General features: G+C 41.3%; 1 protein-coding gene across 1 annotated transcript in view; it reads right to left on the reverse strand.

The window, feature by feature from the left end:
• LOC134219785 (carboxypeptidase N subunit 2-like) overlaps window positions 1–14,191 on the reverse strand; it is a 427,553-nt gene that overhangs the window by 13,804 nt on the left and 399,558 nt on the right. The window contains exon 2 of the mRNA XM_062698651.1: window positions 11,693–12,777. Coding sequence (XP_062554635.1) covers window positions 11,693–12,499 — 807 coding nt within the window. The 5' untranslated portion in view covers window positions 12,500–12,777. The remainder of the gene's footprint in view (window positions 1–11,692; window positions 12,778–14,191) is intronic.

Consider the following 14,191-nt stretch of genomic DNA (forward strand, 5'->3'; position numbering starts at 1 on the left):
CGCCCGTTTGTATCGTGCCAGTTGTTTCTCTGATCCTGGGGCACCGTGCCTAGTGCAGTGGTTGCGGTGCTTCCAATGGCGGATCGAATATCTCTCCAGCCATCTTCAAGAGACGCTGCGCCTAGCTGTTCTTCCGTTGGGGGTGCCAGCTATTGCACGTATCCTAGTCTACCGTATTGTAGCCGCCCAATGTCAAGCCGCGGCGTTCGACTTCGACGCGTGTTGTACACAGTCGAGAGTTTTGAGCGCAGGCATACTGCAACGAGGTAGTGGTCGGATTCAATATTCGCACTGCTACAAGTACGGACGTTCGTGATGTCGGAGAATTAACGTCGATTAGAACGTGGTCGATTTGGTTTTCCGGTTCTTGGTTAGGTGATCTCCATGTGGCCTTTTGGATATTTTTGCGGGGAAAAAAGGTGCTCCGAACTACCATTCCGCGGGAGGCTGCGAAGTTTATGCATCGTTGGCCGTTATCGCTCGATACGGTGTGCAGACTATCCGGTCCGATGACCGGTCTATACATTTCCTGTGCGTTCATGTCGTTTATGACAATTTTAACGTCCCACAATGGGTATCCATCGTATGTCTACTCCTGCTGTACGTAGAACGCTTCATTCTCGTCGTCGGAAGATCCGTGATCGTGTGGGCAGTGCACGCTGATGATGCTGTAGTTGAAAAATCGGCCTTTTATCCTCAGCTTGCACATCCTTGCGTTGATTGGCTGCCACCAAATCACACGTTGGCGTATCTTGCCCAGCACTATGAAGCCGATTCTAGCTCGTTGGTGGTGCCACAGCATTGATAGAAGGTAACCGCTCGATGCCCGCTTTTCCACACTTTCTACCCTGTCCAGCAAATCTCCTGCAGCGCCAGAATCAAATTAGATATACCTTAAATATCTGATCCGTTTCAGATCATTCAATAACTCCCTGGAGTGAAGGCATTAAGGCCTCTATGCATAACCAGATGGCTGTTATCTTTTTTTGAAAATGGCTTATGCACGTTCTAATCCGTAGAATCAAATTGGATATACGTTCAGTAACTGTTCAATTTCAGGTCCAATTTCCCTAGAGTGTAGGACTTCAGGTCAACACGAGAATCCAAAGGTACCAAATTGGATACGTCTTCAATAGCTGTCCCTTTCCAGATCATCCAAGAATTCCTTGGAGTTTAGGCTTTGAGGTCTACAAGCGTAACGAAAGAGCTGTTATCACTTTTATTAATGGTTCATGCCTTTTCTAATTCTTAGAATCGAATTAGATTCACCTTCAATAATTATTCCGTTTCAGGTCATTCAAGAACTTTCTGGAGTATAGACCTCAAGGTCTACATGCATAACCAAAGGGCTGTTATCTATTTTTCCAAAATGGTTCATGGTCTTTCTAATCCGTAGAATCAAATTAGATAAGCCTTCTGTAACTGTTCTGTTTCAGGTCATCGAGCTCCCTGGAGTATAGGCTTTGAGGTCTACACCAAAGTGGTTCACATGCGCAATCAAAGGGTTGTTATCTTTTCTTTAAAAATGGTTCACCCTTTTTTAATCCGTAGAATCAAACTGGATACACCTTCAGTAACTGTTCCGTTTCAGGTGATCCAAGAACTCCCTGGAGTATAGACCTTAAGGTATACGTGCATAACTTTGATGTCACTTTTTTTTTAATGGATCAAGCCCTATATGATGTATTGAACCAAATTGGATACGCCTTCAGTGGCTATTCCCTTCCCAGGTTATCCAAGAATTCCCTGGAGTTTAGGCTTTGAGGTTAACACGCGTAACCAAAGAGCTGTTAACTCTTTTCAAGGACGGTTCATGTCCTTTCCAATCCATAGAATCAAACCAGATAAGCCTTCAGTACCTGTTCCGTTTCAGGTCACCCAAGAACTCCCTGCAGTATAGGCACAATCAATCAATCAATCAATCAATCAAAAGTTTATTTATCTTGGAAACATTATTACATAGTAAATTCCTTATTCTAATTACAATGAGTTCGGTTTACAGCTTTCATCATTGGAGTGGTTTTTCGCATATTTTTTCGATGTTCTTTACATAATTTACAATAATTAACTGAATTATGGAGGAAAAACAACTACTACAGAATAAAAAACCTCCTATTGAAACAGTCAAACTTAAAAAATAAACTTTAAACTAAGTAGACAAATCACGCAACATATCGAAAGAAGAACTAGCACATTTCTGGTTATAGATTGTTTTGAGTCTATTACAATATTGATCTAATGTTTCTATATTACTGATATTATGTAACTCTTCAGTACAAAATCAAGAAGGTAAGTTATGAATTATCTTCAGACACTTATTTTGAAAAACTTGCATTTTTTTCCTATGAGTATTGGCCACACGGGCGAAGCATATGTTAAGGTTGATCGAAAAATTGTTTTATAAAGTAATATCTTGTTTTTTACATTCAGTTTTGATATTCGATTTATAAGAGGATACAAAATCCTGACTAGCTTTTCACATTTTTCAAGAATGTACTGTGAATCCTTGTGGAAAGTAAGTTTTTTATCCAAAACTAAACCCAAATACTTAGTTTCATCTTTCCAAGGTATTTCAAAACCATTAAAATTGAGATTTCTATTTGGTAGCTTTCTTGGACTTCTAAATCTGGTGAAGAACATTGCTTCACATTTGTTTTCATTTACTTTGATCTTCCATTTTTTACAATAATTGGAATACTGGATCAGACTAGCATTGAAGTTAATAGTCACTTCTACAGGATCATTAGACGACGATGTGATTGCTACATCGTCTGCGAATTGGTAACGTACGCATCCACCGAAGTTTGGAATATCGTAAGTATAAACATTATAGAGTACAGGCGATAAAACGCTGCCCTGTGGTACACCAGCGGGAATAGTGTGTAATTGAGAATATTCTGAGCCTATCGATACCACAAAGTCTCTGGCAGAGAGGTACGAATGTATTAGTTTTATGAGATAAGCCGGGAACTCTAAATTAATCATTTTATAGATCAAGCCGTTATGCCAAACCGTATCAAATGCTTTTTCATTATCTAGGAGTACGAGCCCCGTCGATTTTTTGACCTCCCGGTTATTTTTTACATTTTTTACTAATCGATGTAACTGGTGGGATGTAGAGTGTTCATTTCTAAACCCAAATTGAGTCTCTGGGATGATGTTATTTTCGGATATGTGTTGATTGAGTCGATTCAGTAAAACTTTTTCAAAGATTTTACTCAAGCTACTCAACAGGCTAATAGGACGATAGTTTTTTGGGTTCGTGTGATCTTTGGAAGGCTTCGGAATTGCTATAACCTTAGCATGCTTCCATGCCAAGGGGAAGTAATTCAGTTTTATGCACGAATTGAAAATGAATGTCATTAGCACGAGAGCTTTTCGTGATAACCTTTTTAAACATCGATTATTTAACTGATCTAAGCCAGGCGATTTGCTATTTTTCAATTTTTGAATAAAAGATAATATTTCTTTTGGTTTTACCAGTGATTGAGTATCAAAAACAATCTGTGGGTGATTCATGGAAAAAATATTAACTGTTGCTTCAACTTCAAACTCAATAGGACTCTGGTCTTGAAAGGTAGTACGATGAGCATTTGCAAAATGCTGTCCAATTTCTTCACATTTTTCTCTGTCTGTGATCAACAGTTTACCATCAACAGAAAGAGCAGGAATAGATTTATGCTTATTTTTAAATAGTTTACTAAATTTCCAAAGCTTTCTATTGTTGTTTTGATCTCTGTTCATGCTTATTAAATTATCTGACCACGATTTATTTCTGAATTCGTCTGAATTGACTAGATCGGATGTTTAGTCTTAGACTGCTTTGAGGTAAGAATATCTACGGTTACGTAGTCATTGTCTTCTGCGGTTACTTCTTAATCGAATCAAAATAAGTATCGTCAGGCAAAATCAGTTTGAACCTATCGGGAACGGACAACGGAATAAATCTTGCATGTGCTTGTTGTAAAATTGTAGTAAAAAAGTCGATATAGTTATCAATCTGAAATGTTTCATTAATCATACTCAAATCAAGCTGTTGGAGGTCAATGTTTTCATCCAAAAAGGATTTAAATCCTCTCCAGTCAGCACGGCTGTAATCTGGAATGGATCTTGGATGCGCTAAGTTCACAGAGGAGACATCAATTTCAAAACGAATCGGTAGATGGTCTGATGTTAAATCTTGAACTGTTTGCAAATTAGATATCGAATGCATGCCGTTTGTTAGTATCAAATCAAGTGTAGAAGGTCGACGATTTGGGTCGGTGGGAATGTACGTTGGTAAAGGTGGATGATAAATAACAAAATTGCCTGACTGGAGCACATTGAAAAGTAAATTCCCTGCTGTGTTAGCTCGAATGCAGTTCCACAGCCGATGGCGAGAATTTATATCTCCACAGATGAAAAAGCTGTTACGAATTTTGGTAAGTTTTTGGATGTCTTGAAGAAATAAGTTGTTGTCTCTGTTTGATCCCGGATTGTAAGCGGAGACTAGTGAAATTGAACCTGTAGAAGTGATTACTTCTATGCCTATTGCCTCAACTATTTGGAGGTCAAAGGAAGGGAGTAACGAATGTGCAATAGAGGAATGAACAATAATTGCAACACCACCTTTACGACGAACTGTTCGATCCAAACGATAGATTTTGAAATCAGGGTGAGAGAGTTTAATATCAGGTTTAAGGTGATTATAGAATGAAGCCAGAAATCGGCCATTTTGTAAACCACGTGCTTTTCCAATATTTTTTTCAACAGCACGAGATGAAAGAACCATAACGCGTATGGGGCTGAAATAATGGCAGATCGTTCGCTTAGTTATGCTGAACAATCATAATTTGAGTTTCGGCACTGTACGAAAACTATTACGCCTGATTTGGGCATTTGGAAATGTATGTAGATAAACATGTGGTGAATTTGAAATTCACCACGGGCTTCATTCTATGATCACCTTAAGGAAGGTTTCACATATGAGGGAGACGTCGATTGAATTGCTGATGATGTATCGGAAAAAATCATGAGATTTGTTAAGAATGCCATTGACATTCCAAAAAGAAACGGATAGCCCTTTAGCCACATTATCCATTGCAAGGGAAACAGTAATGGGCGGTAATTTCGAAAATAACTCTGATCTGTTCTCTCTTGGTTGTACAAGAACTCAGTCGCGAGAAAACTTCAGTGACGATGTTGACAATTTCGTCGGGTGTGAAAAGGTTGTTTTCTGAGGTATGATTCGTGTACCTGTTACTATGCGGGGGAATACGAGCCGGGGTGACTTCATGTTGGGACAAAATAGAGGAAGTATAGGCACAGAGAACAGACATGGAGGCTCGAACAAAATTTCTTGTAAAACATGTGTAAACAAACAAACCGAACCGCAACGCCAATGACTTCGACATTGCAACTCAAAATCTCATTTTGACAACACGATGGCGCTGCTATGCTCTTGCATGCATAACGACACTAGCGCACAGTGGCATTTTTTTATGACGCTAGCGCTGATTATGCACGGGATAACGGCGACATTCCAAAGTTATTTGAAAATGAACAGTAAAAAGTTATCACAACATAGCGAGTGCAGCTTCAACGTCTGTTCTCTTTGGTATAGGCCTTAAGATCTACACGCGAATTCGAAGGGATGACATCTCTCTTGCAAAATGGGTCATGCTTCTTTTCATGTATTAAACCAAATTGGGTACGCCTTCAATAGCTGTTATTTCCAGGTTATCCAAGAATTCCATGGAGTTTAGGTTTTGAGGTCTACACGCGTAACCAAAGGGCTGTTATCTCATTTTCAAAATGGTTCAAGCCCTTTCAAATCCATGGGAGCAAATTGGATACGCCTTTAATAACTGTTCCTTTTCAGGTCATCCAAGAAATCCCTGGAGTATAGGCCTCAAAGTCTACATGCAAAACTAAAAGGGCTGATAATTCTTAATTAAAATGGTTCATGTCCTTTTGATCCTTAAAAGCGAATAGAATACGCCATCAACAACTGTTTTATGTTCTGAAAACTCAGATGTGAATATGTACATTATGTGGAAAATTTTGATTTGAAAAATGTATTGCAGGTAGTTGCAAAATGGTGGGTTGACATCAAGGAAAGAGCGCCCAACAGAGCTCTGGTCCCCACAAGTTCCTATCTCACGCTTCCACGGGTCGTCCGATGACAAAAGACCGCCAGCTAAGGGTTGCGTACTCAGCTGGTAGTGCAGCCTGGACACTGTTGTCCTTCTGACATCAGCTAGAGTGAGAAGGTACGCCTCGAGCGTCTGTTCACCAGGAGGTGCGGCTCAAACAGCGTCTGCCTGGAACCTAGCGGCTGATCAACGAAATGTTGTATCGCGTCAGCTATACCTAAGCGCGATACCAGCACGATGTAGGTAACGCGACCCCGGTAAGGTAGCTTACTGAAGCCTCTCAAATACCACGAAAAAATGGAGATAGAAGGAAAAGAGAACGTTATTTTTAACAACCGACCCGGCATCGAAATAAGGACTATGATTGGAAACTCGGTACCTGGAATGTCAGGACCCTAAATGAACCTGGACGAAAGAGCCTTCTGGCTCGTGAACTGCAGAAGGTTGGAGTGAACGTGGCCGCTATTCAAGAAGTCCGATGGCCTAGATCCGGAGAACGTGAATTCCGAGCCGTGGACCCCACGACCAACACTGCATTCGAGTATAACATCTATCACAGCGGCGGCTGAAAAGCAGAGCATGGAGTTGGTTTCGTAGTGATGGGCAAGCAGATGAAGCGAGTGATGCGGTGGAAACCCATTAGCGAACGAATCTGTGTGTTTAGAATACGGGGCAAATTAGGGAAGATCCATTAATTACGTAACGCAAAAATTTGACATTTTCAACCCCCCCCCCCCCTTATGTCACACTTTTTGTATTAGGCATCTAAAAATTATGTATGGGTCGTCACACTTCGCCCAACCCCCCCTCCCCCCTCTAAGCGTTACGTAATTTGTGGACGCTCCCTTATTCAATTACAGCCTAATCAACGTTTACGCACCGACAAAAGATAAATCCGAAGACGTGAAGGACACGTTTTATGAATGTCTTGATAAAGCCTACAGAGATTGTTCAAAGCATGAGAGCCTTCACTCCGCTACCAATGACAACGACCTACGGCTAGTAAATTTTGCTGCTGCCAGAAGGATGGCCATCAGTAGCACCTACTTTGCACGAAAGAACATTCGAAAGCACACCTGGAGACACCCAAATTGTGAAACTTGCAACCAGATAGACCATGTTCTGGTGGATGGGCGCAATTTCTCGGATGTTATCGATGTGCGGACATTCAGAGGTCCGAACATTGACTCTGATCACTACCTCGTTGTCAGTAAAATTCGAAACGTAAAAAAACGAAAGATCACAGCGAACGATGCGTTACAATATCCAGCGATTGTCGGCAGAAGGAGTATCGGCGGAGTACCGCCAGAAGCTCGACGAACGGATAAGTGCAATAAACGTTAGCGACAACATCAACGATCTATGGGAGTCGATCCATGGAGCGGTAAGCACAACAGCACGAGAAGTTGTAGGCACTGCACAGAGGCGACTTAGGACGGGTTGGTTCGATGTGGAGTGTCAGAGAGTGACAGACGAGAAGAACGTTGCCAGAAGCCGGATGTTGGTGTCGGGTACTCGATCGAATAGAGATCGGTACAAGGAAGCAAGAGCAGCCGAAAAACGAACCCACCGCAGAAAGAAGAAAGAATATGATTAACATGTGATTAGCGAGGCGCAGGAAAAAATGGAGCAGAAGGATATGCGGAGGTTCTTTGAGTCTGTCAATGGCGTGCGGAGAAAGACAGCGCCGTCTCCCGTCATGTGCAACGACCAACAAGGGAATTTGCTGACAGATAAAACCGAAGTGACTGCCAGGTGGAAGCAACACTTCGAGACTTTGTTGAATAGTGGAAGTGACTGTGCATCGGTGAACAGAATAAATATTAGCGACGATGGACAAGCTGTGGAGTCGCCTACACTAGATGAGGTTAAAAAAGCTGACTGCGGGGAAGGACCAGCTCCCGGCTGAACTTCTCAAACATGGCAGTGAGCAGTTTTATGAAGTTCTGCACCATATTATGTCGAAAATATAGGAATACGAGGAAATGCCTGCTAGCTGGTTGGACGGCCTCATTTGCCCTCTCTTTAAGAAAGGGCAAAGACTGAAGTGCGCCAATTACCGAGGAATAACCCTCCCTAATTCGGCGTACAAAATTATGTCCCGGATTCTGTTCAACAGATTGAGACCGCTTGAAGAGTCCTTCGTCGGCGAATACCAAGCAGGTTTTCGTGAGGGCCGATCAACGACGGATCAAATGTTTACCCTGAGATAAATCCTTGATAAATTCCGGGAGTACAACCTGCAGACACATCATCTGTTTATTGATTTCAAGGCGGCGTACGATTCAGTGAAACGGAATGAATTATGGCAAATTATGCTTGAACATGGTTTTCCGGCGAAACTGATACGGCTGATTCGTATAACGTTGGACGGATCGAAATCAAGTGTAAGGGTTGCGGATGAAATATCGACGTCATTTGTTACCTTAGATGGATTAAAGCAGGGTGATGCACTCTCGAATCTACTGTTCAATATAGCGCTCGAGGGAGCGATTAGGAGAGCTGCTGTGCAAAGAAGCGGTATACCATTATCACAAGATCGCATATGCTCCTGGGATTTGTGGACGACATCGATATTACCGGGATTGATCGCCGTGCCGTGGAAGAAGCTTTTGTGCCTTTTAAGAGGGAGACAGCGAGGATCGGACTCACGATCAATACCAGCAAAACGAAGTACATGGTCGCTGGCAATCAACGTGGGTTCATTAGTGGTGGTGGTAGCAAAATGGTGCTGGATGGTGAAAAATTTGAAGTGGTAGAAGAATTTGTGTATCTTGGAATATTAGTGACGTGCGATAATGATGTTACCCGCGAGGTGAAAAGGCGTATTGCAGCTGAAAATAGAGCTTATTACGAATTTCGTAACCAGCTTAAGTCCCGTAGTCTGCAAACGAAAACAAAACTCGCGCTGTATACAACTCTGATTCTTCCGGTGGCTTAATACGGCCATGAAACATGGACGTTAAAGGAGGCTGATCGGAGAGCTTTCGGAGTGTTTGAGCGTAAGGTGCTGCGGACAATACTCGGCGGTAAACAGGAGAACGGTATCTGGCGGTGTCGCATTAACCACGAATTGTACCAGGTGTATAAAGGGCTGGATATTATTAAGCTTATACAACACGGCAGACTACGGTGGGCTGGTCACGTTGTTCGTATGCCGGAAGAACGTCAAGCGAAGATAATATTTAGTAGAAAACCCGGAAGAGGCCGCAGGCTTCGTGGAAGGCCGCGTACACGATGGCTTTTTGCAGTTGAAGAGGACCTGAGGGCGCTCAATGTTCAGGGCGACTGGAAGCGATTGTCCAGGATCGAGTCCAGTGGAGAAGGATACTCCATTCGGCGTAGGTTCATCGAAGAACTATAGCCCATCAAGTATCAAGTATCTGTTTGTGAGCCATAGATTTGGATTTAATTACCGTTCATCAATTGTTCCATTCCAGTTCATTCAGAAATCCCTCAGGGCTGTTGTATATTTTTTCTAATGTCCTTTGTAATCCATAGAATTAAATTTGATATGCCCTGAAAATCCATTCCATCTATCATTTTCTTGGACTATACGCCCTAATTGTTGGATCTTTCCAAAAATAGATCATGTGAGCCTGAACTCCAATTCTTGGAACTCTTGGATGGCCTGAAAAAAAAACATGCTTTTAATACATATCCAATTTGGCTTAAATGATCAATGCAACAAATTTCCAAACGGAGCAAACAGATCTTTAATTACGCGTATTGATGTAAAGGCCTGTACTTCAATTCTTGGATTACCTGGAATGGAACACATGTTGAAGGCATTTCCAATTTTGTTCCAAAATCGCTAGGAATATGGATTTTCATTATAATTATTATTGATTATTATTGCATAATTGAATGGGCTTTTACTCATGATTACAATTGCACTCGAATTGTATAACGAAAAAGATATCATCTTTTCTCAACATTTTTTTGAAATGTTCTATTGAAAAAAACTCAATATTTAATTGTAAACTTTTCCTTTATTCTCTAGATTAACAAATGCGAGTGAGTTTTGCCATTCTCAGAAAGAACGAATTAAATCAGCACACAAAATTGATTCCAATAGCAATTCATTAGCTAGTTTAAATCCCATTCGTTCCCACTATGCCCACCGTTCGTATGTCCTGTACGGTAGTTGATTTCACGTTAATATTTGCGTTTCGGTATGTTCATTAGGGCTTGTCCGCGCGGTCCCATGCAGTTGTCCCATTTCTAGTGAACAACTACTATACGCTGCGGCAGCAAAATAAACTCCCCACAGAAAATAGAAATGGAAATCTTAATAATAGCCAACAATTAGTGAGGACTAAACTGAGCTAATAAAATGTGAAGTAATAAAAATATATTCATAAGTGTGGAACTGATTTGGTATCAATTATGAGTATGATTGCGAGAAAGGCACGCAATCAGAAAAAAGTAATAAATAAGAAACTGTGTGTCAAATACGAAAATAAATAACAAATAACGAAAATTATGTATTAGTGCTTCGAGTGGGGGTTTATTTCTATCACGAGAAATAGGAATTTCCTTGTAGGCAAATTTAAGAAAGCAAAAAGACCTGAACATTGTTTCATAAATTAAGTGGAAGCAGAAAATTTCACATTTTTTCAAAAATTTGGCGGATACAAATAGACTCTAGAGTGATACGCGGTCATACACAGAAAAGATACATTATGGGAAGTGTAGTTTCATTACTTATTTATTAAAAATAGAATATCTTTGAATAAAAATTCCTTTATGGATAAATTCATATTTTTATCCCAGGTTTTGAAGGAAGTATCTTTTTCATCCACGTCGCCAGTTGTTAAATCCTTAAATGCACTGAATGAATTTGAAAATTGCTATTTTATATGCATTGAAAAGTTTTATGATTACTAAAATTTTCATTTTCAACTAAAACAATTTTAGATAATTCTCACTGGTAATCTGGACTTTACGACTATTTTGAAAAAAAATTTTCAATGGAAAACATAATTTTGTTTGTGTGTCCGTTTCAGATTTAGTAACACGCCACACACATAGTGCCAGTCATTTGTGAGCAGGAAACTTTACGAACCAATATCTCCACGGGATAGCTTCCTGCCAGTTGTCGGCGGGAGTGGCACTGCGTTGCCTCCAAAAAGCTAAATTATGTCCTCATGCTTGTTTCACGTGCCGGTCCGAGGATGTCGTGCAAGTTCTGCGCCAGTTCTGTAACATCATCAGCCGGCTATCACGCATTCGCAAATGTGAGTGTGTAGTTATTGTGAGCACCCTTCCGAACTCCCGTTTGTTCCCCGCCCCCTCCGCCCGCCGCGCCGGCTGGAGTAATTATTCGAAAATGATTTATGTAAATGGTATGAATTTGAATATTTTATGAGCGTTTCGTGCGCTCGCTAAACAGTGTTAGTTATGACCACAACAGCGAGTTTGGCTGCAGGGAAATTATGTCACGCAGCGGGAACGAATTTAAATTCTTATGAGCTTCAATGGGCATGGAAAGTATGGAATGGGAACTTAATGATGGATTTTAGTTTCATCGAAACAGTGTGTATGTATGTACTTACTGTAAAATTATTGTCCGATAGGTCCAAAGCTCGTAAGGCATTCAAGCCATGGAATGCACCGTAATCCAGTTCGGTGAGGACATTTCCACCCAGTTTGAGCATTCGTAGCTCCCGCAAGCTGATGAAACTGTCGTTGGCAATGAACTCTATCAGGTTGACTGATAGGTCGAGGGACTGCAGTCGTGATAAATGCTCGAGGTTATGCTCGTAGGGAACTTCGAGCACTTGATTGTTTTGAAATGATAAAAACTCCAGAGAGTAGAGATGCCGCAGGGTTCCGTGATCGAGTGAGATAATGGCATTGTTCGAGAAATCCAGCTCCAGTAGATTACGGAGCTCGTGGAAAGCTGATGCGTGGATGGTTTCTATTCTATTGTTGCACAGTTTCAATATCTGCAATCTCTCTAAACCTTTGAATGCGTCTTTCGGGATATCTACAATGGCGTTATCGCTCATGTTCAGCATTCTGAGGTTCTGTTGTGCGTCAAAGTTCTTCGACCCTAGACCCTCAATCTTATTGAACGAGATGTCCAGCACCTCCAATTTGTGATAGAAGCTCAGAGTAAAGTGAACATTGGTAATTCGGTTGGACGTCAGATTGATGTAACGCACATCCGGATTGAGCTGAATCGGGACCACGTCCAAACCGGCTCCAATGCACCACGTGCGTGCCTTCGGGTGCACTTCGCACGTGCATAGCGACGGACAGAAGGAGTAAACTTGCCGCAGAAAGACCAGTAGGATCAGCGTGGTGGAGTAGATGTTAATCCGACAGCTGGATGCCGCCGGTCGTAATCTTGCCGTCATTCTGCGTGATTTGTAAGCGAACCTGAAGGCGGTGATGCGTTTGCTTTCGCCGGCACACTGTCAGAGGTTTTAATTGAAAACTGTGACAATACGACAGTGGTGGCAGTTATTTCTTAGAATGTGGTTTGTGATATTTGGGATCCGTCCAACGGTGGCGATGACGGTCATCGTCCGTTACTGCAGTTTGACAAGGCCGGAGTGGTTAATCTCGACAGAGCCGCGTCGTTACGCTTTCACCTAGATTTGTGGTATGCCAGCGGTTGCACATCGTGGTGTTTCTGTGAAAGAAGAAGAGGAAACAACAGAGAAGGATTAAAATTTATTGTCTACACGTGATGATGCTACATTTTGATGAAAGAGAAAGTATTGCTAATTGGACATGAAGCCGTTTGGTGGCTATTTGTGTAATTCATAAATTTCCGAGTATGATAGTTCAGGGCACTTATTATTCATTAAAATGGATTAGCTATTCGATCACCTATAATAGAAAACGTATTATCCTTTAATTTTATTCGTTCCAGGAAAAGACAAAAACAATAGGCTTGATTGATGGAATTACCATTCTTTATGTGGATCGATACATAGTTGTCGCTATAACTTTCGAATGATATAACAGTTTGTAACAAAATAAAATACATAATGGGGAAGATGGTTACTTTTTGAATATCGCTTCAACGTCAACGAACTGCATGAAACATGTTTACCATCGGAAAGTTGCACTTACTTACACGAACGAAAAAAATAAATTGATTGACAAATTTATCTTAGAGGTGTGCATCAGCCCTAATATAATTGCGGCATCGTTTTTCGCTACTCTGAATGGCGGTGTGAATCAGTGTGCTATTTTTTGACGTAGGATTACGTCCTTAGGGAGGATAGGGCAGTCATTCTATAGATTCAAATTTTAGACCGTCACAAAAAGCCGTCAGGAAGTATTTTCGATACTTTTGGTATCAAACGATCGACGAACTTTTTAAGATTTTCCCCAACTATGAAACACAATGGGTTAAAGGCGCTAAGCTATTGGAAAATTGAATTTACCCAAGCACTATAAAAAATCCCTTACGTGCATCGCCAGCACAGACATCAGAATCGTCAACTTACGGGCTGTGCTCTAATATACTCAGTTTAATCAAGACTTAACGGAGAGCGTACACGAGGGCCCGCAAAGTAGCTCTCGCAAGTTGACTCCGGTAGCAGCGGTCTCAGCGGAAAGAAAATCATCAATTTCCGTCGCCGACAGCAGCACTTAGCGGAAAGTAAATTATTGAGTGGCTAACTAAAGTAAAATTTTCACGCAATGTTCGGACTATCGTTTGGATGATTTTAGTGATTAGAAAGGCACATTATGAAAAGAAAATCAGTTCTTTTCCGTACCAACATTTAATGAAAAGAAAGGTTTGATTGCAAAAATGGTTTCCGGTTGCGGTCTTGCGACATCAGTGACGGTACTGACAATTTATTCTGAATGGTGACAGCAGCAGCAGTCAAGTGATTTTTTAAGCGAGGTTCGCACTAACGTTTGGTTGCTGTATGAATAGGAAATCGATTCTTTTCAGGACCAGCATTTTATTGAAAGAAAGCGTTGACTGTAAAAAATGGCGTTGCTTGCGATCCCGCAACATCAGTGGCGATAATGAAAGAAAGAAAGCTACCGTCGGAAGCAGAATCACAAGTACTCTTCGGAGGGAG

This window comes from Armigeres subalbatus, chromosome 3 (genome assembly GCF_024139115.2).
Source record: "Armigeres subalbatus isolate Guangzhou_Male chromosome 3, GZ_Asu_2, whole genome shotgun sequence".
Classification (NCBI taxonomy): domain Eukaryota; kingdom Metazoa; phylum Arthropoda; class Insecta; order Diptera; family Culicidae; genus Armigeres; species Armigeres subalbatus.